The sequence below is a fragment of the Coccidioides immitis genome (genome assembly GCF_000149335.2).
Source record: "Coccidioides immitis RS genomic scaffold supercont3.6, whole genome shotgun sequence".
Classification (NCBI taxonomy): domain Eukaryota; kingdom Fungi; phylum Ascomycota; class Eurotiomycetes; order Onygenales; family Onygenaceae; genus Coccidioides; species Coccidioides immitis.
In genome coordinates, this window is record NW_004504312.1 from 1,659,232 (window position 1) to 1,683,368 (window position 24,137).

A 24,137-nucleotide genomic window follows, 5' to 3' on the forward strand; every position below is an offset into this window, starting at 1 on the left:
ATGCAGACACCCTCAAGAATTGCAGGGGAACAGAGGTTTACATCACCATTGCAAAATAAACAAAGCATGAGAAGTAAAGCCTTTTTGCTCCTTTAAAGTCCCTGAATTAAATGCTATGACATAAATGTTTAGAATTGTCGACCTAGGAATATATGTATATATGCAATTGGATGCATACAAAAGAAGAGGATATTAGCTTTCATCCTGATCATCAGGGAGGCGGCCTTTCCGCTGCTGCAAGCGTCCGTATTCCTGGGTGTCCAGACTAGACCTTCGCCTGGACTGCGTGCTTGCGCTGGCACCTCCAGTTTCAGCAGTAGCACCGAAGGTCTCGGGCGCCAGTGGCTCGATCATGGCGGACCCTTCAATTTCCTCCTCTTCCTTTATGGCCTTTGCTGTATCGGCAGCCCTTTTCCCTCTCGGGGTTGTTGGGACGCGGAAGTGGTCCTCGTCGTCGCTTTCCTCCTTGATGGACACATCATCATCCTCAGAGTCCGTCTTCTCAATTTTTGGTTTTATCTGTGTTTGCTGCTGCACAGAATTTAATCCCAACCAAACAGCAGAAGTTGCGGCTACCGATGCGAGCCAGAACATTGAACTAAAGGTCACGAAAGACAAAACCCTCCAGTTATACATCACCCATCTATCGAGTTGTTAGTATAGTTAATCGGCATATCCATTTATGATAAAATCTAAAAAGAAAACTGGACAGAGGGTCAAAGTAAATATATCATACCTCAACCCAGCAAATCTTGCATCAAACCTAATCGTGGCCGTGTAAAAGTGCATACGTTCCCGGGTTTGGATCTCCAATCTCAAGCTCCGCGGGATATGTTTCTTGTCTCTTGGAAATTCAACCCGTTCCATCATATTTATTGTCAATGCCTCCGCCTCACGCTTCCAATTGAACACATAGAATGGCATTCTTGAAACCCTTCGTGTAGTCTCTACCAACGGGGAAGAATATGTGAGTATAGCCGACCTACGAGACCGCACGATTGCAGGGGTGGATATATTTGCAACTAAATCTTGTGGCTCTTCTAAAAGAGCTAGGTCCACCATAAAGTTGCCTTCAGCAAGATTCACAGGAGAACGTGGAAGGCAGAGGATGACGGAAATATCGTAGGCCTGTGAATGAGCCAGTTCGGGTCCAATCACGGCGGTTCCGAAGGGATTGCCATGCCTAAAGGGTTGGGAAACATCCATTCAGCCACTAGATATTTCATAGGGAGCAAGCGGAACTGTAGATTGCAATTTGAAAGCTCCGTCTCCAGACGCGCGTAACTTACCCAAACTGTAGGTGTACCACGCGTTCCAAGCTAATTTGAGGTACAAAATTGTAGTAAAAGACCCAATACGATACAATGGACACGACCAAAAGTCCAAATATCGTTGCTAGAAAGAATAGTGTCCCCAAGTATGCGCGTTGGGCAGGTTTCGAAACGACCGTCTTGAACGGGCTAGTTATTGTCGCCTGGGAGCATCAGTCTGAAAGGTCGAGGGAGATACAAGTGCAAATCTTACCATGAGAGGATTTCTGGGCTTTATGCCCTTTTCTGAATCTGATTCGGCCATTGCATGCTAGATGCAATGTGCCCTCCGGACCAGGAAGGGCGAGAGCTGTTGCTGAGTACATTGGTGAGGTGGTGTGGTGGTGAAGACATGTGATATCATCCCAAAGTCCAAGTTCCTTGACAGGCACTGGGAAGACTCAAACCCGGCATCGAGACCCCAGAGCAAAAGCTACTAGATGTATTTATAGGCCTGAACAATGGTGTGTATTGTACAGTTGTCTTCATTATTTTTAGGAGCCACAACAATTCTTGCAAAATTTGTAAGACCTGATATACATGCCAATGTCACTTTAAAGTAGTGAAAACAGACTTGAGCAAGTTATACTATCGAGAAATTACTTTAAAGAAAATTCATATTGACTGTGGCAACTAACCCCTGATCATGCATGCCCGTCCAAGAACGCAACATAAGTAAAGAACCCAGAGGACCATCCCCATCAACACCGAGAAATCAATAATAGAAAACACAAAAACAGAGAGCCGAATACCGATAATACAGTCCCTGTCCCATAGTCGTTTCGTAAGTACTCATAGTCACATACCGTCCAAGTGACCTTTTTAATAATGAAGCATCTGGTAGAAAGAGTATAGATGGGGGATATGACCCAAAGTTAATTATCGATCCCCAAACCAAACATGTCCAATGAATCTAAGAACTCGGTCGAGGGCTCTGTTGTTGAATGTGTTGAAGAAGTGCTTCGAAGAGACGACCAATCTTTCGAGGACTCAAGTCAGCACCATGCTATAGCATTCCGTAATAATCTTTTTACTGACCTCTGGGGCGGCTTGGATGAATGGTAGGCGGAAGAACGGGTAGCTGCTGTTCTGAAGGAGTTCTTGGAGCGTGATAATCAATCCCCATGGGTGCGGGCGGTGAACGATTAGTCGTTCAAGTAACACCCGGATGATTTGCTCGCGAATGTCCGTCCCTTGCTGATCCGCAGGATAGGATCCAAACAACTCCAGCATTACGTTACTGAAGTAATGGGTGTGGCTATTCGGATACCGTAGTTGGTTTGCAATCGAACTAAGGAAATAATAGCGCCCCTCTGGATTGAGGACCTTCACCAATTTCTCGAGCAAAGCGGACTGTGGCAAGTTATTGGGAGCTGGGGTCCCGGCCTTTTGGCCAGTGGCGGAAACGGCACTTTGACCTGTATAGAGGACGAGCGCTTCCAATAGAACGATGTCAACATTGATAGGGGCGAAGTAAAGGCCGGTGGACTTCTCCGAGGGATTATCAACCGCATCACAAATTTGCTGAACCGCGGAATCCGTCGCCGAGAAACTTCTCAAGGCGTTATCAACAGCATTCTTGATGTTAGCAGCCTGAAGAGGCGCAACAATGTCTCCCGCAATCCTGGGAGCCTGGTGGATTTCATCCAACCGATCAACCTTCAAGCCATCTCTGAAAGGGTCGGGAAGCTTTTGGAAGGAAGATGGGTATGCGCTGAGCACAAGATTACGCAGCTGGCTGCAGTGTGCCGGCATAACTGTGCAAAACCGGAAATGGTTTTCTGCAACAAATTCGGGGAAGTCGTGGTGTAGGATGAGCAAGATCCGCAAAACACCTTTGTACAAGTCCTTTGCCACGAACGAGATATTTCCGGGTTTTAACTGTTCGCCAGTGTATGATAGCATGACCTGGACTATTTCGCAGAATGGCTCCCAGCCCTGGTACTCTAGTTAGCTGTGAATCATTGTTTGTACGCGAGAAATGGACACCTACCGACTGATCTTCCATAGTGAGCATGCCCGCCATAAAGACACGGTGCGAAATCAACGATAACCAACCATAGACAAAGCCTGGACAATGTTTTGGCTGGAGAGACAAGAATTTATCAGAGAATACGCGCATCATTTCCTTATGCTCTTCTCTTTGCTGAAGGCCACTCATGGCATATTCACAGAGGATGCCAGAGAAGAGTCTAAAAAAGACCCGCTGGTTGAAGTTGTCGCCCCGCATCACTTGGTGATGGTTCAAGACCAGCACTAGGAGCGAAAGAATTGAATTAAGATAGGATGGCTTGCTCTTCTTCACAGCACCATCACCGTCACCCTGGAATTTCACCAGCAGGACAACCAGCTTCGCCAACGCATCAATGTAAAGGAAGGCCTCGTCAAGGTTGCCGCCCAAATTCTGATATTCATGCTCGAACATAGCCACAGAGATATCAATGCTCAGTCTGAAAAACAATGCAGAATCTTCTTGGTTATTCATCACTTGTCTCTGATGCATATCTTTAAGGAAGGTGCTGTACATCTTGTCATTCGCTCCGGCAAATTTGTAGACTCCGATCCATTCGCTGAAGATATACTCCATTTGATCCCTCGTGGAGCGAGCTTGGTCGGTAAGGAAAGCGTTCACAGACTCCGGAATACCAGTTTCATGAAGCTTTTGAATAATGTCTTTGGCTACATTGAGATTTGGGTCTTCAATAAGCCACTGATTCATTGCAGCTAAGCTTCCAGAGAAATCGGATCTTAGCGCGGAAGGCTCGTCATTGAAGAGGACTCGAGCCATAAGTGCTGCGAGCAATTCCAGGGCTGCCACATTCTTTTCCTTGATCAGTTTAGCGAGGATCAAATCAACGCGGTGGAGATCTATCAAGCCAGCATCTATTAAAGCCACGGTCACGGGAACATTAAACATTTGCCCGTCTTCAACTTCAGCGAGGACTGCCCATGTGTACCGCGCAACGAGCGATGAGAGCTCACAAATTTTTGAGAGCAAATGGACGAGAACCTCGATTTCCAAAGGCTTTTCGGTCTGAGTATAAAGGGTGCTACAAATTTTGGTTGCGGTTAACCTTGCAAGTTCTTCACCATTGGGTGACGATAAAATCGCACGAAGAATTTGGTTGTATTCCTGTAAGATAGGGCTGTCCCGCCAGAGATCTTTGATATGGTCTTCGGGCGCATCGCGGGCTGCTTGTTGAAGATCACCAACAAGCTTTTCGACCTTTTCACGAGGATTTGCGGATTGCAAGAAACCATTCAATTGAGGCTGTGCATTAGCAATAGTTTGTTGCTGCACGCCGGCATCTTGTTGTGCTTGTGTCATCTGATGAGGAAGAGCTGGCTGTTCCGCGGGGGTGGACAAATTGGGGATGGCAGGAAAACCTTCCTGAAGGACATCTGGCAGCTGTTTGATTGAATCGGTCGAAGTATTTTGGATGTGGTTTTGTCCACGAGATTGGCGAGCGAATTCTTCGTAAATGGCCAGCTGTTCCTTATTAAGACCACCCGGCACTTGCCTATACGGTTCCGGAATGAAGAATCCCCAACGACTAATTGACGGATCAATGTAGGGTTCATTTGAACGGGCGATTCTGTGTCGACGACGGGCTTCCAACTGTGATTCGATGACCTTCTCGATTTCGGGAAGAGAGCGTTCTTCTGCAGCTTTTTCGACAATACCGCAGGCTGCATCCAGATTATCATTGACACACATAAGAATCAGCCCTTCGGGCATAGGCTGCTCGGAATACTCTTGCTGAATCATACGTATATAGTTTGTCATGTTAATTTTCAGAGGCTCCTTGCACGTCACCACGGCAAGACTGCCAGCCAACGCACGAACCATGGCACCAGCGGCTTGGCGAACCTTCTCCTCATCAGGCTCCATGGCGAAATCTTTCAGGATCAGCTGAGCAGTCGAAATCGAAGCAATTGTGATGGAGCGTTCTACCACAGGAGCTATGATCTCTGCAATTGCGCGTTCAACAGCAGTGTGAACGATCTGACGGAGAACATTAGGGTCAATAACCGCATTGGCCGATGGTGGATAAACAAGTATTTGATCGAGGTTAGGCAGGCTGGAAATTATTGCAGCTGGCGATATTCTCTCATTGCGACTTGCCCGATTCAGGCCGGCCAGAGACATCTCATCGAAACCCTCCAGACCTTCTGCAATGCTTGTGGCAACCAAGCCATCCTCCAATTGTGGCGGACGCTCCCTAATGCAAGTGGATGGTTCGATAGTCTTATGATCAAGCTGTAAATCTCCGCAGAGCACCTCAATCTCAAATTTGAGGATCATTTTGATCTCCGCAAAGTGATATATTTCCATTAGCAGTGCAATGATATCCATCAACCACGGATTTGGTGGCTTAAAAATGGTCGATTTCATTGCTTGCCCCAAAACTTTGCAAGTAAACGGAATGACGACGGTAAGCCGTTGAGTATCGAAGGCCTCAATGAGTAGATCTTTGAAATAGATGTTTTTATGCTTGATCGGCTTGTCCGTTGCTATAGTTAATGATCCAAGCCAGCCGCCGAGGTTTTTCAGATGAGCACGATCAGTGCTAGAGTTCAAAGTAGATTCTGCATTCAGCAGTCGAATTGCGCTAACATACGTCTCTCTCAATACCTCAGCCCAAAGAGTTTTGTCGTCAATTAGACCTAGTAATTCAAGATAAAGTTGTTGGAAATTGGGCTGCACCTTCGCTCGCTGCTCAACAATGTACGATGCGAACCATTGGTGGTGTTGGTCTCGAAGCACGTCCTGCAAGTCCTTCAACTTGGCATGTATATTCTGCTCTGAAACGTTGTTTAGGATAAAAAGGATCTTGTCATGAACGTCTTCTTCTGGTTCGCGATAGATATCCGGACGTAGTGGAGGATCAACATGGAGGGAGCGGAAGTTTCGATGCGTGCTGTCGGCACCAACAAGATCATCAACGGTACCATTGGCAAGTGCCAATCCATCCGCTAAACCGTTGACGTCTCTGTCGGTATCATTGAGACGATGACCCTGTGCACGGAGCACGTCTTCGGCTTTTCGATAGATTGCGGTTCCTTGGAGGCTTGGGACCTGGAGGAGGAGCCCACAGAAACCAGGCCACTCAGGAAGGCGGGAGACAAGCTGCTCAATTGCCTCCACGCCAAATTTATACATAGATTCGTGGGATTCATGATCTCTAACGGCGTCAAGTATCATTCCAAGACCAACTTTCAGTGGGATTCCAGATATCAACTTGAAGTTGATAATGCCCCCAAACATAACAGCCGTCTTCGATAGCGCCTCCAGTGGGTACTCATGATAGCAATGATACTCATCGATTAAGCCATGAACCATACAAGTGAAGAGGTCTTGTTCCCCAGGGTCACGGGAAGATTTATAGCGTCTCATTAGCTCCAGGATCTCTCGAAGAGAGAGCTCTTCATGGTACATCTTTCCGAAAAGGTCTTGCATTTGCTTTTCAACCTCGTCTGGAATCGCATTGCCGTTGGTGCCGTTGGCTTCGATTATATCATCAAGGCCTTCACCGTAGTTAATCAGCCGAGGATAGGCTTGTAGGCAGATACGCTGAATCGGAGTAAGATTTTCGTGGTCGGTAATATAGTCTTCTAATATCAAAAGGAGCGCGTAAACTGTTTTGACAGCCAGGCTAACCATTTGTGGAGCAGCCTGCTCTTTGTGCCGAACTCGAAGCTCATCTTCAGCCTTAATTCTTAAGAACTTTGATAACAAACCGCCCATATCCACAGGAGTTTTTTGTGCTGCACTTTTAACCCATTGTTCCAAATCGAAGGAATCTTTCCGGTGTGCTAAAGATGCCAAATCCATAGCCAAGCCGGTTGTAAATCCCAAGAGATAGTCCAACCAGCCGTGTTCAACTGCGTGCTCATAAATCAAATCTGTACATGAGGGATCCTGGGTAAATGCATGGAATAGTTGGTCCCCAACCCATTGGCGACCCAATTTCCACACACCATGGAGAGCAAACTGATAGCCTTCTTGACGTTTAGACACAAATATCATGAACGACCGAATGACGAAATTGATTTGTACATTTGTCCATGGTTGTGGAATGGCAAATGCGGAGCAGAGGAAGGTCGGCAGATCATGTTGCAGGATTGTTTTCACAAAGGCCTGGCTCTCTGGCAAGGCCCACGTTCCGGGAGTGAGAAGTATGAGATCAAAAATAGCTTTCACAGCATCAAGAGATCGAAGAGGATTGTTCTGAATTGATTCTGCCTGCTGGCGAACCATTTCAGATGCATCATCGAAAATGTCAATGGAGAATGTTGAGCGAAAACTTGGAATGTTGGAAGTATCGATATTGGAAGAGAGGAATGCGGTGACGAAAGAGAATTGAACATCCTTATTCTCCCATTCTCCACCCCAAAGACATTGGATATCAAAGTGAGGGTCATCATGTGCCACCGGCAACAAGGCGTTGAATAAGCGAATAAACTGTCGTGCATTGATTCTCAGACCTTCCTTGTCGAAAAATTGGACGATCCTTCGCCAGCTAATTGGATGAGTCGCCTGGTTTTGCTGGACGGTGGCAACCAGCAATTCGGGGGAGGATTGCTGCCAGTTTTGAGAATAGATCATGAAAAGGATGGCATTCGCAATTTGTTCTTCATTGTAGGCATCTGGTCCTGAAGCAGTAATAGCGTCGAGGACTGCATCCTTACTTGCAAAGGATCTTGGTCCGCGGCCTTGAATTTGTCGAAGGAGTGTTAATCGAGGATCTGAGAAGGCGAACATCTGAAGTGCTGCTTCAATCTCGGCTGGCACATCTGCGTCAGAAACTTGATATCGCATTCTAGCAGCGTATATAAGTTTCCGTTTTAGGTCGTCGTTCAGGTTTCGAGGAGGATTAAATATGAAGCGTTCGATAGTCAGGCCAATAAAGGATGAACTAAAATCCTTATTCGAGTCGGAAACTGCCGAGAGACTTTGGAAAAATTGGGGTACAGAGGTAGAGAGGATCGCATCAGCTGCATATTGTTAGCATTCGGCTCACAGAGTAGGAAAGAAAATTCGAAGGATACAAACCTTTTGTTCGGAGGTCTGCTCTGCTTACACTCTTGAATGCCAATATTAGTGCAACCTTAGAAATTGGATCTAGTTTAAAATGATCCACAAAGGTTGATAGATCAAAATCACGAAATATGTCGCCTTCTGAAGTGTCAATTGTTTCGGCAATCTTCCTAGCTTGGTCCATGTCCTGGGAAACCTTTTGCATCTCTTGAACCAACAATGGGTAATTTCCAGCATTTTCGACCACCTTATTGGTGCCTGGAAAGATTTGAGGTGCGTTGCCAGATAGAAGGCGACGGAAATACTTTGAGAACACTTCCATTCCGTTCGAGCCAACAAGCTACAACGCTTCAGTTAGTGCATTCCACCGACAAAAGTCACATGCAAAACAAGGAAATGCTTACTTTGTGAATTTGAGCAGCTTTAGTTTCCCACTTTTCTTTCCCCTCTTTTTCGTTGATAGAATCCAAAAGGAGGAACACCTGGGCTACAGAAATTTTGGAGAGAGATGACTGACTGGAACCCACAGCGCTAGCTGCACTCGCTGAATTTGGTTTATCGGAAGCAAATCCAGTCGGCGAATTGACGCCAGTTAGACGTGGAGAGAACGTGGCACCCCTTGACACACCTGAACCACCTCCACCGCCGCCTCCCCCGCCGCTACCGCCTCCTCCGGTTGATGAAGTCGCCGAGGTGGCCAGATGCGATGCAGAGGAAGGGGTAAGAGCTCGAAATTTTGGAGATGTGAGTGATTGACCGGATTGTTGCTGATGCTGTTGCTGGGCGCCAGCTTGAAGCGCGGCGAAAGACGCGGGAGTGGACGCGGGAGACGGGTTGTTCCGGCCCACGGCAAAGCGACTCGTGGAGCTGAGAACAGCAGAGAAGGAGGATGTCAGCGGGGATGTGGCAGAGGCACTTGGGGCAGGGCTATGTGACTGGGGAGGACGGCGGGACGGAGATCCGCTGGTGGAAGATGAGATGTTGGTCGCAAGCGGCGTGAGGCCACGACGGATTGGGTTTTGAGACGCAGCAGTACCCCAAGGTGACTGCTGAGACCTTACAGGTCGGGAAGCAGAGGGTTTGTCGGTGCCAGAAGCAATCGAGGATTTGGCGGAATGAGAAGGAGAAGGGAAGGTCATCTAGGAGACGCGATCATCTGATCTGGTTGTGGAGAGAAAATTGTGCGAATCTGAGGAGGTCTGGGTTAAGACTGCGAATAACAAGGTGAGAAAATAGTATTGGCTGATAATTTTGATCGCTACTGAATGCCTTGCTTGCTTTAGTGGTACGGAAACAGCATAAAGAGGGAGAGCAGAGCAGCTGGGCCTGAGAGGACGAGAAGTGTATGGCTAAGTGATGAAGTGGATGGTTGTTGGAGGTTTTCAGGTCAGACCAGCTGGGTTTGGGCGCTACAGTCGACTCAATGGGCCAGTCTGGCAAGTGTCTGGGCGAGCCACCCACTCAACCAAGAACTAGAGAACCACACACAATACTCAGTACTCTGTATCAGTTTTGGATCAGTTGAAACACCATATGCTGCTCAATCTGTGAATGTAAACAGTCCATCATATATATACAGAAACATTGGATGCAAACATTCCGCAAGTTGAGTGCATACTCTTATTTTATCCTGTCTCTATCAACTACAAAATGTGTGATGGACCTGTGCCTGTCCTCCTGCAACATGGCTTTGTTAACTATTAATGGCCATTGGCTATGAAGCTATAATTTTGGCATGATCGCTATTATATAGCTAATTAACTACTGCTCTGGTAATCTATGCAGAGAACTGTCTGGCTGCCCTAGCTAAAGCCATCAACTAGGCCATAATACTTACTAGGAACGGATTAATCCCTCCGCTCATCCTCCCTAGAGTACAGAGTAGTCCGTAGATTATTCAGTTTGCGCAGAGGGTAGGAATCCGCTCGTTTGTCCAACCTCCCGACTTCAGCAGCCCTGCGATTAACCTCCGCAACTCCTGCGTGGCGGATGAGCTACGACATCAAGGCGCCAGGTCCTCCGTACCGATAAGCTCCAATGCAGCGTCTCCATGGAAGATCGGAGCTGATTTCGCCACTCCCACTGATTAGTATATTATACGATTTGATTGGGCGGTTTCCAGGGCCTGAAGTGTTCATAAAGAGTTACTTCAAAAGGGTTTGGATTTCACTGATGCGACGCCATCCGCATTAGTGTCACCACCAGTTCCGGAGCTCTTCGAATTTAACTCTCGCGCGCTGCATTTATCTTAGGCTTACTCCGTACGGAGCATTCATATAAGCTGAGTATCCTCGAGAAAATCCAAAGTTGCTCTCGTTATAATATCAGATTTCAACTCGTGTCATGCCGGCCCTATGGGATCGAAAAGCATCACGGTGTCGTCTCTACCCAGAATATTTTCATAGTGGGAATTTTACATATGCGTTCCACAAGTTTGATACCTCCAAATATCACCAACTATCCAATCAATCTCACCAAGTTCACTGTAGAGATCTCCTATGTACGGGGGATTTTCGTATATATCGCTGCTGGCAGGCAAGTGTCTGGGCTGTCTCGGCTCAGGTTGGGCTTGGCGTTCCGTAAAGGGATTAGCGGCTCCGATGGCGCGCACAGCAGAGCTAAATCCCCACTTGCCATCCAAGCTCCGCGACGGCAGTGCGTCGGTTGCCCCGAGAAACAAAATATAAACACCAAGGATCCCGAGATACTCTGTCAGCCGTGTGCTCCCGCAGACAAGGAGGGAGTGTGTAATTCCTCTGCAATTTACTGCTTATTGTCTATATTTTATTTTCCCTTTTTTTTTTCCTACAATTATTCTTTATTGACTTGGGGGTCGATTGGTTTCCTACATTCTTTTACCCTGTCCCACGCGGCCTTGTTGTCTGGGAAGACGAGGCCCGTATATATCTGGGTTCAAGCGTACTCCACTTCCACGGGTTCATCTTCAGAATGCCTGGAACAATTACGGGAATTCCGTCCGTTTCTTTATCCTGTGAGTCGCAGAGCGTGGAAAGCGGTGTGGGAGCTGGACGGACCTTTTCAGCTAACAGTTTGCGAACTCCAGTCGCGAACAACTTCTGGGGGAAAGATGATGCCGGCGTGGGTCCTATGATGGAACGCATGCACAATGCGAAAGCAACGTGCGATGAACTCAAGTCGTTCTATAGTAGTATGTCGCCTCCTCTGCGTTCAATTGATATATATGATGTAGCCGCCTGTTGACACTATCGACCATGAAGCTCGCGCCGCCATTGAAGATGAATATGCTCGGAAATTGCTGGCGCTTTGCAGGAAGCCATTGGGCTCCTGTGAATCAGGTACCCTCCGTGCTTCGCTCGATACAATGAGAGGAGAGACGGAGGCGATAGCGAAGACCCATAGTGCTATTGCATCGCAGATGAAAAGCGAGCTAGAAGAACCTCTTGCTGCGTTTGCAGGGGGGATGAAGGAAAGAAGAAAAATTGTGCAATATGGTATTGAAAAGTTATTGAAGACCAAAATACATCAACTCCATGCCGTCAACAAGGTATGACATCTGTTGAAACTACCTTTCGGTGAGACGAGATACTGATGAAATTGCAGTCAAGAGATCGATATGAACAAGACTGTCTCCGTATTAAAGGATATTTGGCCCAAGGACATATGGTTATGGGTCAAGAAGAACGGAAAAACAAAGCAAAACTTGAGAAAACCCAGATACAACTAGCCTCAAATAGTAGTGAATATGAGGCCGCCGTGAAGATCCTGGAAGAGACAACGGGCCGCTGGAATAAGGAGTGGAAGGCTGCTTGTGATGTGCGTAACTTCTTTAAATTGATGCGATATAAAACTGACTATTTGAACAGAAATTCCAAGATCTTGAGGAGGAGCGATTGGATTTTACGAAGAGTAGTCTTTGGACTTATGCAAATATAGCATCTACTGCTTGTGTGAGCGATGACGCGGTACGCTCACCTCCATTACGACGGGTGTATGGTAAACTACTAACAACCTTTTAGTCTTGCGAGAAAATACGAGTTTCTTTAGAGAACTGCGAAGTCGAAAAAGATATCAGCATGTTCATTAAGGAGAAGGGTACCGGTCAAGAGATACCTGACCCTCCAAGATATATCAATTTTTGCCGTGGGGATCTAAACGACACAAGCTCGGAGACATCAGAGGAAGACGGTTATTCGGTTGCCCAATTTCAACGCACAATCAATCCTGCCTTTAGAAGCTCTTCTCCACAACCTTCCACCTACGAGTCCCATCATGACCCGGATTCTGACCTTGCAAGGAGAATGGGCCACGGAGACTCTGGAACCCCGTCTAGTCGAGAAACAACAGTGACTCCACAAAAGCCTGTACAGTCCGTTCAACAGCAACAATCGATAAACCCACCTCAGCCAGCTGAGCCAGCTCAGCCAGTTCAATTCGTTCAACCAATTCAACCGATTCAACCGATTCAGCAAGTTCAGCCAGTTCAGCCAGTTCAGCCAGCTCAGCCAGTTCAGCCAGCTCAGCCAGTTCAGCCAGTTCAGCCAGTTCAGCCAGTCCATTCAATGCCGCCAGTGCAACCGTTGCAACCGGTGCACCCAGTTCACTCAGCGCAGCAAGTGCAACAAGCACATCAAGAACACCAAGTACAGCAGACACATCAAGCACGGCAGACACATCAAGTACGGCAAGGACACCCAGTACAACAGGCACACCAGGAACACCAAGAACAGCAGGCACGTCAAGTACGGCAAATACAGCGAATACATCAGGCAGAACAGCCACCGCGATCACAGAGGGTGCAGAGAGCACAGCCAATGCAACCAGTCCAGCCAGTAGAACATCCTCCACCCATGGATCTCAGGCGTGGAAATAACCTTCCTCCAAACTACGAGCCAAGCCAGCATGGAGATATCCCAACAATCCCCCATAATGAATACCCTACGGATGGCATGACAATGTTCTGTCGAACGGGCCCCCCATCAGAGAGGAGTTCCACTATCAGCGCTAACCGCCCCTCTAGCCGGGATTCGCAGTCACATAGTGATATCTCAAATCCAACTTCTTTCTCGAGCATTGAACCGCCCAGCGGGAAACAATCCCCAACAAAGCCTGTCAATGGTGTTCCAATGCCAGGCATGACAAATGCAAAACAGCAAGTTCAAAAAAAAAGGAGTGTCTTCTTTAGCAATAGTCCGTTCAGGAGAAAAAGCAAACACGAGAAAGAACGCCAGAACTCTCAGCTAGCTGCTCCAACACAGCCAAGTCGCAATACGTGGGCGAGTTCAAGACAAACAAAGGCTGCAAGCCAAATATATCAACGACAGCCAGTTTTGGACCCCGAACCTCGAACCGCAAGCCCAGAACCAGTGGACCCTCGTGCCAATTTCCAACTCAATGTTGGGAATAACGTCTTTGATGTTGCGTCACCAGAGTCTACTGCAAGACGAGGCTCCCAGGCTGCCACAAACAAGGACAGTGGCCTGGATCCCATTGCTCAGGCCCTTGCGGAACTGAAGGGCGTCGGGAAGCAGTCTTCCGTTCGAGTTTCGGCTGACCGATACCATGGAGTATCGTCTCCAGCTGCCGCTGTCGCCGAACCCACCCAACCTCCAGCTCCGATACAGGATAGTAGCAAATCTAGTGCAAAACGCGGCACACCCCCACCAGCTTACAATGCTACAGCACCAGTTAAACGGCTGGATGCACCTCGACCGGCTTTTACGTCGGCCCAGATGCAAAAAACGACCCAGAAGTACGTAGGACAGACGCAGAGCTTATTCAGCAGCTCCACCCGGTCACAGCAGAATACTGCCCCTGTTCAAAACACCCAGCAGACTAAACCGGCCTCTCGCGCCGCGTCCCCTGCGCCTAGACGAAGTGCCAGCCCTCAGCCAATGGCTAGCACAGAACGCCGTCAATCCCCATACAGCATCAGCAAGCCCTCTCCAAGTTCATATCAATCGAGCAGCGTGAACAGCCGATATCGACAGTCACCTACTACCACTCCCACAAAGCCCGTGGTGGAGCGTGAGTACTCTCCGCAACCGCGCCCACAACGAGCGTCTCCCAGCCCTGCGCCCCGTGCACCCAACATTGCTCTACGTGCTTCTCCAAGCGTTGTACATCGTGCTGTCTCTCCTCAGCCGCAATTTATGAGGCCTGAACGCCCTGCTAGCTCGAGTGGTATGGAGCTTCAGCTTTCCACCAATCAAATGGAAATGCATGCCGGAGGTCATATGGGAGGAGAGTATGGAGGGCATTCCCGATCCTACAGCCACATGGAGAACACGCACCGTCCCATGAGCACGTACTACGGTTCAGCGTCCGATGTCGGGTCTAGTGTTCAGCCGTACCGTAGTAGAAGCAGAAGCATAGCAGCACCCGACGGAAGACCGTTAAGTAGAGACGGTCGTCCAGTTTTACATTTTGGTGAGTTCTTCCACTCTCATGATGTTTTTCTTCCTGCTAAATTTTTCTAGCACGAGCGATGTATAGCTATACCGCTGCGATCCCCGAAGAGCTAGGTTTTATGAAGGGTGATATTCTTGCTGTACTCCGCCATCAGGATGATGGTTGGTGGGAGGCGGAAGTTACTGGAAACCCTACTCGTCCTGGACTCGTACCAAGCAATTACTTGCAACGCTGTTAGACGATGTTCATGATGCCGATGATAATTCTCTGCGATTCGCATGTACAGATATGACTTTCTAGTGGTTATGATTCTTTGGCAAGCCTGGTGTCGTGCTTTGGAATTTTTGAGACTTTCAGCGTTTCTGGATTTGATTTTAGGGGCTACTATTTCGTTTCCATGTCGAGTCAAATTTGCATTCTCTTTTGTCATCTGGTATCTTGTTTCCTTTTTGCCTTCTCACGACCTTCTCTGGTTTCCATACCCATGCTCACTTGCTAAACTGTCACTTTCAATTGTGTCCTGCATAAGCTAATTGATATCTACCCCTTCACCATGTGATGTTGACCATCAGCCTTTCTTCTGTTTGAAAATGCTTTTTAGCCTTCTTTGTGTTTTCTCTTTCAATATTACACAGTGATGTTTAATGAGAAATGGTACATATGGAACTCATTAACTCTTTGAGCCCAATCTATTCATTTTATAAGCACCAACATGACCTGTCGATTCCCTAGTACGCAACCACCCCCAGCCCAATACAAACAATGTGGAAGAGAAAAGAATTGAATAGCCTAATGCTTTTAAGTAAGTCCTCAATTCCACCACTGTTGTTTCCTTGAGAAAGGTGTTGCCGGGTCCCGAGGCGAATGAGAAGCTCACTTTGATAAAGGCAGGCTATCCGGATGGAAATATACAGACCATATAGAGGGCAAAAAGAGCCAGAAATTTATTAGGGCTAGAATAATCATACAGCTTGCTCTAGGGGTGCCTATCATGACATTTTCAATGTACATTTCACTCCTGACCTTTCGAAAATTCCCTGGTAAGGGGGAAAAGAAACTGCTGGCATAAGGTATATATGTGCAAGTAAGGAAGGCCAAAAAAAAAAAAAAAAGGCTCAAGGAAAAGGCATATATTATACGGGGAAAGCCTCCTGGGCAGCTGCAAATACGAAGAGGGGAAAGACTCATTTCATTCAGCGTCAACGAAAGAATTGGCTAGGCGGCCGAAGAAAGGGACTTCGTAGTGGTCGAGAGTGTCAACTGCATCTGTCAGAAACCGATACAGCCGGGATTAAGCGCTGGACTTTTTCTCTTTTCGAGACTTACCGTCACGGTACGCGTGGGCGGCGAGGAACGCGATTAAGCATATGTCAGCGATGAAGAGGAGCCATGAGATTATGCTCGTCCAGGCGAATAACATGTGGATTATCTGTATCGAGAGTAGTTAGTCGTGATGATCAGGGTCGAAGGGACCGTTCTCGAGTATAGCGTACGAATATCGTGGTAAACAGCATGCCCGACTGCCAGGCATGAAACCTAGAAGAGTATTCTCGTCAGAGTTGTTTGCAATTCGAAGATATTTGTGCAGGTAGTAGAACATCTGCTTATACGTACCGTACATAATCGCTCTTATGCTCCACTAGCAGCAAAAACACTCCGCCCGCAGGAGGAAGTAATAGATATGCCAGCATTGCCTCGACGCCCAGCGGGAGTGGGAGGCTTGTTTCAAACGCGCTCACATCCGACCTGCCGCCTTCAACGTACCGCTCACTTCCGAAACCCGTGCTCACATTGTGCTCCAAACTGCTTCTTCCTTGGCCGGCAAAGGCGCTCGGAGAGGGAAGGTTTGACGGAACATTTTGTACGGGGGGTGAAGATCGGGCGGACTTGGTGCGGTTGGCGTCTATGATGGAGGGAGAGAGCGCGCGCTCGACGTCTGGAGATTCATCTTGGTACGGTGCGAAGTTCATGATTTAATCGATATTTTGTGAGTAATTTTCTATTATTTTTCCATGGGTGATGCCAGGCTCTTTAGGCCGATGGTCACATATGTGTGTATGCGGAGGATATCGTCGTCTGTTTTGATGCTGCATCTTGCGGAAGTTGTCTCCGCGCGTCAGTACTCACTCTTCTTGGCAGCGCGAAGAAAGCTGACGACAGGATTATCATTCGCAGGGGCTTTGCCGGCTACGTTCTTCAGCGAATATAAGCATTTGTTCTATGAATGTAGAAAATTATCATCATATTGAAGCCATTTCTATTCTATGCGGTTACATATTATGCACTCAACTGGGGGTATCTTAAACATAAATCAATAAAGTATTGCATCGACGAACAGCATCAAGTCCTGCGAAGTTGTCCCCGGCTACTTGTGACGCTCGACCCTCGAGTTGTAGAAGACAATGGTCTTCTTAAGCCAGTCGTCCCTCTAACCGTAGTAGCTCTAGTTGTACCTCGTAAGGCCGTCTGTGAATTCTGCGTTGTACTTGAAATGGAGGGATTACGTCCAACCACCCGGGCTCTTCCTCTCGATGATGTTCCTCGTAATCCACGAGATGTTGCAGCTGCGGCTTGCGCCCTCTTGCGCTCCTCCTCTGCTGCTTTTCGAGCTAGCGCTTCTTTTCGTTGCTGTTGTTCCGATTCCCGTCGTTCTGCCTCTTGCTGCTTTAAGACAGCCTCGTTTTCCATGTCGGCGATATCCTGCGTCGCTCCCTGCCAAGAAGGGTTCAGAATGAGTCTTTGATTGTGTTCTGTCTGGGAGAGAATCCGTGTCCACGTGTCGAGAAGGGTGGAGGCCGAGCCAACAGTTCGAGAAACATTCTATTACGCAACTGGTGAGCAAGAGTCAGGACATAGCGCGCAAAGGGGGCTAATTACCCCCATGTTGTCTTTGGCGCGGTCTAAGCTCTCGATAGTACCCTCGATTACTTTATTGATATCACGTAGTACATGTAATTCCGCTTGCAGGGCAATTTCTCTCTCCTCAGGCAATGGGACAGACTGTCCAGAGGGATTTTCTGAAGACTTCCCAATGGTGTGCTTTGGTCGTTGTCTCGAGCTCGGGTGCCAGAAATCCTCCTCCGAGCTTTCCTGAAGGTGTAGACTTTCCATATCATCGGTAGGAGCGGCCATGGTGATGCCTTCACGCCACAGGATCACCCAAAAAACGTTTAAAGGAGCCGGAAGTTAGTTAGTTATCCGTAACCAATTCAATGGCCCTAACAGGCTGACTTCGCGGAGAGCGGCTGGGGTATGATACTAGTTAGTACTCGCGTGTGTCCTCCGTACTTCCCTGGACTTTTGCCTACCGTCGGTCTCCCGCCGCGCTAATTTGATTTTCTGGCTAAAGCGCGGCTGATCAGGCTTAAGCTTAACCGTATTTGGCCTAGAATGTGGCTGGTAACTTGCTTCTTGGCGCACCCAACCTCCGCGCGTCCAACAAAAGCCGGGACATCGTCGAAGCTGATGACTTCACGCCCAAACTCCCCCAAATACACTCTATGCCTGCTGTTGGCACTTGGATCTCAATTCTACGAACACTCCGTACATATTCCATACAAATAACTTCTGTCTAGCCTACCCACATTCGACGTTTTGGAGAACCTAGCGGGAATATTGATGCAATTGACATCGCTTTGAAACCGACTCCGTGTCTCTGGGTTATTGGTCTGCCGTGTCTGCCACTGCACGCTTTGAACGCACTTCCCCCAGCATCTCAGGATTTCGGCTTGATTGTGTCGGTTTCGATATTTACGAGAATCCTGGACCATCCTGTATTCGTGTTGCTACCTTGCTGCCTAAATACCCGTCCATTGGCAGCTGGACACCTGTTTACTGGGGCAACCATATCGTCCGAGTATTTGGAAGACTGTGTGTCTTGCTGTTTGGGGTCTGGAAGACCTAGGATAAGAGCTGCACTGCAGCAAAGGATTGCTTAACTGCCTACTGATTTCTCAAGGCACATTCATGGGAGCACTTTATTACATTATTTCCACAAGCCCCAACTCAACGTCTTGCGATCTTCCCTAGCTTTCGTAACTCTTATAGAGTAGTAAGTCCTTCCGCATCGCCAGGCAATGTTATGTTGAGGGTTTAAGCTAACCGGATACTTTTAGCTCGTCAATTCTCAAATATACTCACCGCATATACAAGGAGCCATCGCGGGAAAGTAAAATGGCAACCACTCCCCCCCCTCGAGGAAGACTACGTACTCCTCCCGCTCCCACCCATGAATGCGGATATAATGGGTATTCCCCCTACTCTGGCTCACCACGACGATCAAAGCGCCTAGCAACCCGCAATGATATCCTTCATGTGCGAAATCAAGATGGGGAGTCTCATGTTTCTAGTGATAGACTTCATTCTGGTAAATATAATTTTTCGACGAAAAACATTGCTTGTGAGAGCTTCATTTGCTGACACTATCTCAGATTCCGACGGAAACTCCCATTATCTCTGTCATGACTCTGACGCCGCTTTATCCGCCCCCAACTCAACCAAACAGTCGCCTTCATCCAATTCTGATATACAACACAACTCTCTCTTACCTTACACTAAAAACAGCGCTAGTCGCGTGACAAAGAAAACACTCCCCTCGCTTCCATCCTCACACAAATCTTCAGATAATACACTCCAGCAGACCACTATGGCTGTAGGGATGCTTCCAACTCCTGCCAAAACTCCTCGAAAGAAACACATTCCGGATTCTGGAGCTATTGCACGAGACTTATTCACAAATCGTGCTCGAGCCATGGACTTAGAGCGACGTTCCCAGAGGCGCCCTAGAGGCAAAAAGTACAGTGGATTTTCATTGGAGAGTTCTCATTCCAACCCGGAAGAAAATAACGGTTCTGTGGAAATCTATACGGACGTCAGAGACCGTATTCCAACTCTGAATTCCTCAGAGGATAATCCCTTTATTAGCCGTCCAGAAGAAGCCAAAACTCCGAAAGTCGAGGAATCTGATGGCAAAGCGAAGAGAAGAAAGGTCAACGAGGATGACATTGATCGCGATCCCGCAGTGGATGAAATGGTAAACCGTGATGACGGCGTGCTCTGCGTTTTGTAAGTTGCTTGGTTGACCTTCATTTATGAGAATATTGCTTACATGACTATTTCGATAGCCGAGGAAAGAAGATCTTTCGCAAATTCAAGCCTAAAGATATTGACGAGTCTGATGGTGACAACGATCCTGGCCTTTTAGGCTCCATGGATGATATTCCTTCTAGCCGAACCCGCCATTTTGCTCGGTCATCTATCAAACCACGAGTTTTGTTCCCAACCGCGGATCAGCTACGCACTCGTGCAGCGAAAGCAAAAGCTGCCAAGGTGAGCGAACACGCGACAAACGGAAAAGAAGAAAAAATGGAAGAACAATCAAATGCATCGAGCCAAAGCGAGGCAACTGACGCGAATAATGATCCTGTTACTCCCCCGTCTAAGATGACGCGTCTTGCCACGCCTTCAACTCCTCTCGCTTCGGGCCGTTCCCTTCGCTCTCATACCAAGAAGTCCGAATCTGAGATTACTCCAGATACTTCTAGCAGTCCGACTGGAAATCGGTTTAGCCCTTTTGATCGTTGGACACGTATCAAAGCTCGGTCTTCTCCATCCGGTAAAGGAAAGAAGCGAAGCTCCAGCTCTCTCGGACACGATACTCCCCACCAATCCAAGAAAGTTCATCAGTCTAAGTGAGAACAGATTTACAACATTTACCATAGGTCACAAAAACGTGGCGCAACTTTTTGGAGTGGGAATATTCCATCCTTCTTGATTCTTTTCTCTCGAGTTCCTTCTGAAAACCAGATTCGATGATCTTTCAATGTTTTATTTCTCCTCTCTGTTTTCCATGATACGATGACGATGACCTGTGCTTTTTCCTTTACTCTCTTCCATTTTCTTTTAAGGACCTTTGTCACTTTTTGATGTTTCCTGGTCCTTACCATTTAATTTTTTTTTCTCCCTTAAAAAAAAAAAAGAAAAAGAAAAAAGAAAAAAGAAAGAAAAGGAAAAAGGGTGCATAGAGTGATCACAGTGTTATTTCCTGTGCTCTTTTTGAGATGGACCTTTGTGGTTGGGGTTGACAAGGGTATGTATTCCTGCTGATGATCACCTGGCTCTTCTTTTCTTTTCATACCTAGTTTCAATCAATGATCCATCGGTGGTTCTGAAACAACAGGCGGGTTGGGTGGAATTTGGTCGGTGGTTTTTTTTCTTTATTAAACCCATCTGTATGTGTCTTTTGTCTTTTCTGGTGCAGTGCGGTTTGAATTTACAATCCTGGGTTAGCTAGGATAAGAGATACTAGGTCTAGGTCAGGTAATAAGGCTTCATTAACTACTCATTCATGTTTTGTGTGCATTAGATGCGCATCCAGTGGCTCAAATGTGTTCAACATTGGACTATCCAAATCCTAAGGATCAACTTAACAAGAATGAAGGCTCAATTCAAAGACTTATTAGTTTTTAACCTCTCTGCGTGTCTGATCAATGCATCATCACAATCATTTAACAAAAAGAGAACTGCCATCAATGTCTGAATATGCACCAAGTCCCCGTTGGCCCGCCGGCCAATTGCCGCATCAATGCTAGCCCACCCGCGAAAGCAATTGAAAGGCTTAAAAAGTCGCACATATGTATATACAGGAAGAAATAAAAGGACACTATTCTGCCACAATGTCTAGGTCATCGTCTGAATAGGTGCCCGGATTTGTTCCCAAACTCTCTCTGCCAGCTTCGCGAATCCCCTTCGCAGTAATAAACCTTGTCTTCTTTACAGGCGACGACTTCCCATTGTTATTTCCGGCACCATGACTAGTTTCAAAATCTCGTTTTCTGATCCGACCTAGCTTGATATTGCTTGCGTGTCTAGCCAGTTTATCAAGTCCGAGTGCTGCGCGGGCGGATTGAGAATCATCGTTTTTGGCAGTTTGGGAAGACGAAGACGCGGCTGGTGGTCGAGGAGTGTTATTATTATGCTGAGCACGAAGGTATTCCGAGCCTACACTTTTCAATTCTCCGAGTCGCTTTGCTACATTGCGTTCTCTTTCCTCGTCTGCAATCCGTCTTCGAAACCTGTCACTCTGATTTTCACCACGGCGATGGAAAAGGTGACCACCAGCAGCGAATGGGTTATCAGCATCTATTAAACCAGCGGCTGAACGATGGCCAAAGGGATTTCCACCCGGATCTCCTGAGACTGAAGGCGTAACGTAGTATGTCGATCCGGTTGACCGATCATACATAGCTCCCTCGTTCCTGAGACCGTTCTCTTGTCCGCCACGACCGCGACCTCCCCGGTTCCCAAACCGGCCTCCTCGAGGACCCTGACCAAAACTAGGACCGCTATTAACTTCCATCCTTTTTGCGGTTGTCTTTCGTAGCTGGATATCTACATGGAAATCGCAGAATTCAGTCTTACGACCGTCAACCCAGGCATCGCAGACTTTTCCGTCTTTCCTCACAGCTTTGCAGAAGCTGATATCCTGGGCAGTTCCAATTTCTAGGATCGTATCTTCTGAGGAAGATATGGTGAGACTGAAGGCATTTGTGTGGATCTTGTTAGGAGGTGGAGGCATAATAGATGGATTCAATATTGCAACAAGAGTTCCTGGGGCCATTTTGTAATATTTTGGGAACGCCGTGGAAAATAGAAAGAGATCAATACTCCACTTCAAATCGGTTAACGTGAGAACCATGTATTTACTCGAATTGTTAAGACCGTCGTCGTACGGATCTTTCTCCTTGCCTGATCCTGATTTCTTTTCCTTGTGTTCCCTTGGAGTAGACTTGGAAGCCACTATGCCAAACACCACATAGTCGCCATCTGTGTCAGGTAGTTCAAATTCGGGACCTTTAACGGTCCTGAGCAAATCAGGGACGCGTAGTCTCTTCATAGTCTCTGTTTTTCGGGAGACGTACGAGTGTGGTAAGATGCGATTGGAAAGGTGAAGACCAGAGAAGGGCTCGAACTTGGAAGGGTCAGGGGTTCTCTGATCATAATCTGCGTGTTCTTCTTTAGTTTGGGGAACGGAGTTGCTTTGCCCCAAAGTATTCGTATCCCTTGATGAAGGTCTATCAGAACTTGTAGAAACTGTCCCGCCTCGACGTAGCGGGGATCGTGGGCGGTTGTAGGCTTGCATGATGTCAGCTCGACTGAACTTGTGATTTTCCTTTTCCGTAGTTTGAGGGACGTTCGCTTGGCTTGCCGCCTTCTCAGCAGCCGCCTTGAACCCTTCCAATTCCTTCTTATCCACCGTGAAGCCAGTGCTCCGACTTCGTGCCACGCTATGAGCTTTCTCCCATTTGGCTTTGTCGAGTGACTTGGTCTCACGAAGTCTTTCGCTGAAGCTTTTAATTTTTGGAGAGTCACACGCCGGAAAGCTCTGCGATACCATCGTAGAAGGACCCGCTCGAGAAGACGAACTCGGTCGGGTGACACTAAAAGAGCTTCCCGGTCTGGCAGAATCCCTGGATGCTGGTGGCCGCCTCAGAGACACCTCGCTCCCCTTTAAACCCTTATCAATGCCCAGGACAACTCGTCTTGGGGATATGGGATCTCTTGAAATGGCCGACTTTCTTATTGGCGACAGAGGTACTTGAACATCGTTTGCATTGTTCGAATCTTCTGCCCTCCTTGTTCTCTCCCCGAGAAATGGCCCTCCAACACTCGACTCGTAGGGTCCTCCGCGACCACCATCACCGTCCACGTCGGCGCGCGTAAGCTTCGATGTTGTCCCATTCTGCTGTTTTAACCTTTTTAATTTCAGTCTGGCCTCAATTGCTGCAAGCTTCAGCTGTAATGTCTCCTCATCATCGTCGTCATCAACAGCATACTCAGTATGCTCGTCCAACAGTTCGCTGGCTTTGCTTTTGCTAGGACTTGCTAGGTTCGCACGAGCAAGGTGTTTTCGTCTCTGTATTTCTTCAAACTTTCGACGTCCGCCGGGCGAGCTCACGAGAGCATCATGGGGAGATTTGGGAGGCCATGGTATCTCGGCCACTGGCTCTGGATGTCAGCGGGGTCAAACGAGGGGTAGATAGCAAAGAGCATACTTGTGGGCATGTTTGCTGTGAAGTAAAGGCTTTTATGACCCAGTGATTTTCATGGCGACCAAGATAAATATCATATCCACAAATACCGTGTTATATCCGAGTTGATTACGGAGTAGTGTGACTAGCTCTAGCTGTGCCTGTGATGTTTCCTGACGCGCTGCAATCCTCAAACCAAACAGGCATAAGATTTGAGAACAGATTTGGTTCTTCGGTCAGCGCGCTCTCCTTCCTTAAGAGAATGGCATTACTTGTAAGAGGCTGCTGCTCGTATCCGATGGGAGTCCAGGTTCCCCTGCATCTTGGTTGAATTGAGGTTGATGAAACGCGACCAAGCGCGTGCAT

General features: G+C 47.6%; 7 protein-coding genes across 7 annotated transcripts; 2 read left to right on the forward strand and 5 right to left on the reverse strand.

Annotated features, from left to right (window-relative positions):
• Positions 1 to 67: 67 nt before the first annotated feature.
• On the reverse strand, positions 68 to 1,605 carry CIMG_03575 (uncharacterized protein). Its single transcript, XM_001244133.2, has 4 exons — positions 1,525 to 1,605; positions 1,290 to 1,474; positions 737 to 1,183; positions 68 to 643 (listed from the first exon to the last, which is right to left on the reverse strand). Exons 1-4 carry the CDS (start codon positions 1,573 to 1,575, stop codon positions 193 to 195), a joined length of 1,134 nt encoding a protein of 377 aa, XP_001244134.1. The 5' UTR covers positions 1,576 to 1,605; the 3' UTR covers positions 68 to 192.
• A 266-nt stretch (positions 1,606 to 1,871) lies between these two features.
• On the reverse strand, positions 1,872 to 9,698 carry CIMG_03576 (Ccr4-Not transcription complex subunit). Its single transcript, XM_001244134.2, has 4 exons — positions 8,757 to 9,698; positions 8,368 to 8,692; positions 3,304 to 8,309; positions 1,872 to 3,248 (listed from the first exon to the last, which is right to left on the reverse strand). The coding sequence occupies exons 1-4, from the start codon at positions 9,489 to 9,491 to the stop codon at positions 2,301 to 2,303; spliced, it is 7,014 nt and encodes a 2,337-aa protein (XP_001244135.2). The 5' UTR covers positions 9,492 to 9,698; the 3' UTR covers positions 1,872 to 2,300.
• A 1,399-nt stretch (positions 9,699 to 11,097) lies between these two features.
• Positions 11,098 to 15,427, forward strand: CIMG_13722 (SH3 domain-containing protein). Its single transcript, XM_001244135.2, has 7 exons — positions 11,098 to 11,344; positions 11,417 to 11,521; positions 11,592 to 11,878; positions 11,935 to 12,147; positions 12,198 to 12,296; positions 12,351 to 14,760; positions 14,811 to 15,427. The coding sequence occupies exons 1-7, from the start codon at positions 11,302 to 11,304 to the stop codon at positions 14,978 to 14,980; spliced, it is 3,327 nt and encodes a 1,108-aa protein (XP_001244136.2). The 5' UTR covers positions 11,098 to 11,301; the 3' UTR covers positions 14,981 to 15,427.
• A 236-nt stretch (positions 15,428 to 15,663) lies between these two features.
• CIMG_03578 (uncharacterized protein) lies at positions 15,664 to 16,814 on the reverse strand. The gene is made up of 4 exons (XM_001244136.2): positions 16,357 to 16,814; positions 16,236 to 16,278; positions 16,069 to 16,171; positions 15,664 to 16,002 (listed from the first exon to the last, which is right to left on the reverse strand). Exons 1-4 carry the CDS (start codon positions 16,710 to 16,712, stop codon positions 15,932 to 15,934), a joined length of 573 nt encoding a protein of 190 aa, XP_001244137.1. The 5' UTR covers positions 16,713 to 16,814; the 3' UTR covers positions 15,664 to 15,931.
• A 268-nt stretch (positions 16,815 to 17,082) lies between these two features.
• On the reverse strand, positions 17,083 to 17,984 carry CIMG_03579 (DASH complex subunit Duo1; the record flags this gene model as incomplete). The annotated part of the gene is made up of 2 exons (XM_001244137.2): positions 17,620 to 17,984; positions 17,083 to 17,562 (listed from the first exon to the last, which is right to left on the reverse strand). Exons 1-2 carry the CDS (start codon positions 17,872 to 17,874, stop codon positions 17,083 to 17,085), a joined length of 735 nt encoding a protein of 244 aa, XP_001244138.1. The 5' UTR covers positions 17,875 to 17,984.
• A 243-nt stretch (positions 17,985 to 18,227) lies between these two features.
• On the forward strand, positions 18,228 to 21,085 carry CIMG_03580 (uncharacterized protein). Its single transcript, XM_001244138.2, has 4 exons — positions 18,228 to 18,793; positions 18,858 to 19,108; positions 19,173 to 19,806; positions 19,866 to 21,085. The coding sequence occupies exons 2-4, from the start codon at positions 18,916 to 18,918 to the stop codon at positions 20,434 to 20,436; spliced, it is 1,398 nt and encodes a 465-aa protein (XP_001244139.1). The 5' UTR covers positions 18,228 to 18,793; positions 18,858 to 18,915; the 3' UTR covers positions 20,437 to 21,085.
• Positions 21,086 to 21,219: 134 nt separating this feature from the next.
• On the reverse strand, positions 21,220 to 24,027 carry CIMG_03581 (DNA replication protein). Its single transcript, XM_001244139.2, has 2 exons — positions 23,796 to 24,027; positions 21,220 to 23,742 (listed from the first exon to the last, which is right to left on the reverse strand). The coding sequence occupies exons 1-2, from the start codon at positions 23,803 to 23,805 to the stop codon at positions 21,404 to 21,406; spliced, it is 2,349 nt and encodes a 782-aa protein (XP_001244140.2). The 5' UTR covers positions 23,806 to 24,027; the 3' UTR covers positions 21,220 to 21,403.
• Positions 24,028 to 24,137: the final 110 nt, after the last annotated feature.

What these genes read in the sequence shown, in the direction of transcription:
- CIMG_03578 (XM_001244136.2), bottom strand. Translation starts at nt 16,712, where the DNA reads ATGAACTTCGCACCGTACCAAGATGAATCTCCAGACGTCGAGCGCGCG. An exon ending in CATAAGAGCGATTATGTACG is followed by an intron (nt 16,279 to 16,356) that starts GTACGTATAAGC and finishes ATACTCTTCTAG; the next exon opens with GTTTCATGCCTGGCAGTCGG. An exon ending in CGCCCACGCGTACCGTGACG is followed by an intron (nt 16,003 to 16,068) that starts GTAAGTCTCGAA and finishes TGACAGATGCAG; the next exon opens with TTGACACTCTCGACCACTAC.
- CIMG_03576 (XM_001244134.2), bottom strand. Translation starts at nt 9,491, where the DNA reads ATGACCTTCCCTTCTCCTTCTCATTCCGCCAAATCCTCGATTGCTTCT. An exon ending in AAGCTGCTCAAATTCACAAA is followed by an intron (nt 8,693 to 8,756) that starts GTAAGCATTTCC and finishes GAAGCGTTGTAG; the next exon opens with CTTGTTGGCTCGAACGGAAT. An exon ending in AGCAGACCTCCGAACAAAAG is followed by an intron (nt 8,310 to 8,367) that starts GTTTGTATCCTT and finishes AACAATATGCAG; the next exon opens with CTGATGCGATCCTCTCTACC.
- CIMG_03575 (XM_001244133.2), bottom strand. Translation starts at nt 1,575, where the DNA reads ATGGCCGAATCAGATTCAGAAAAGGGCATAAAGCCCAGAAATCCTCTC. An exon ending in GTGGTACACCTACAGTTTGG is followed by an intron (nt 1,184 to 1,289) that starts GTAAGTTACGCG and finishes CCAACCCTTTAG; the next exon opens with GCATGGCAATCCCTTCGGAA. An exon ending in GCAAGATTTGCTGGGTTGAG is followed by an intron (nt 644 to 736) that starts GTATGATATATT and finishes ACAACTCGATAG; the next exon opens with ATGGGTGATGTATAACTGGA.
- CIMG_13722 (XM_001244135.2), top strand. Translation starts at nt 11,302, where the DNA reads ATGCCTGGAACAATTACGGGAATTCCGTCCGTTTCTTTATCCT. An exon ending in AGTGGAAGGCTGCTTGTGAT is followed by an intron (nt 12,148 to 12,197) that starts GTGCGTAACTTC and finishes CTATTTGAACAG; the next exon opens with AAATTCCAAGATCTTGAGGA. An exon ending in CTTGTGTGAGCGATGACGCG is followed by an intron (nt 12,297 to 12,350) that starts GTACGCTCACCT and finishes ACAACCTTTTAG; the next exon opens with TCTTGCGAGAAAATACGAGT.
- CIMG_03580 (XM_001244138.2), top strand. Translation starts at nt 18,916, where the DNA reads ATGGCAACCACTCCCCCCCCTCGAGGAAGACTACGTACTCCTCCCGCT. An exon ending in TAGTGATAGACTTCATTCTG is followed by an intron (nt 19,109 to 19,172) that starts GTAAATATAATT and finishes ACACTATCTCAG; the next exon opens with ATTCCGACGGAAACTCCCAT. An exon ending in GACGGCGTGCTCTGCGTTTT is followed by an intron (nt 19,807 to 19,865) that starts GTAAGTTGCTTG and finishes CTATTTCGATAG; the next exon opens with CCGAGGAAAGAAGATCTTTC.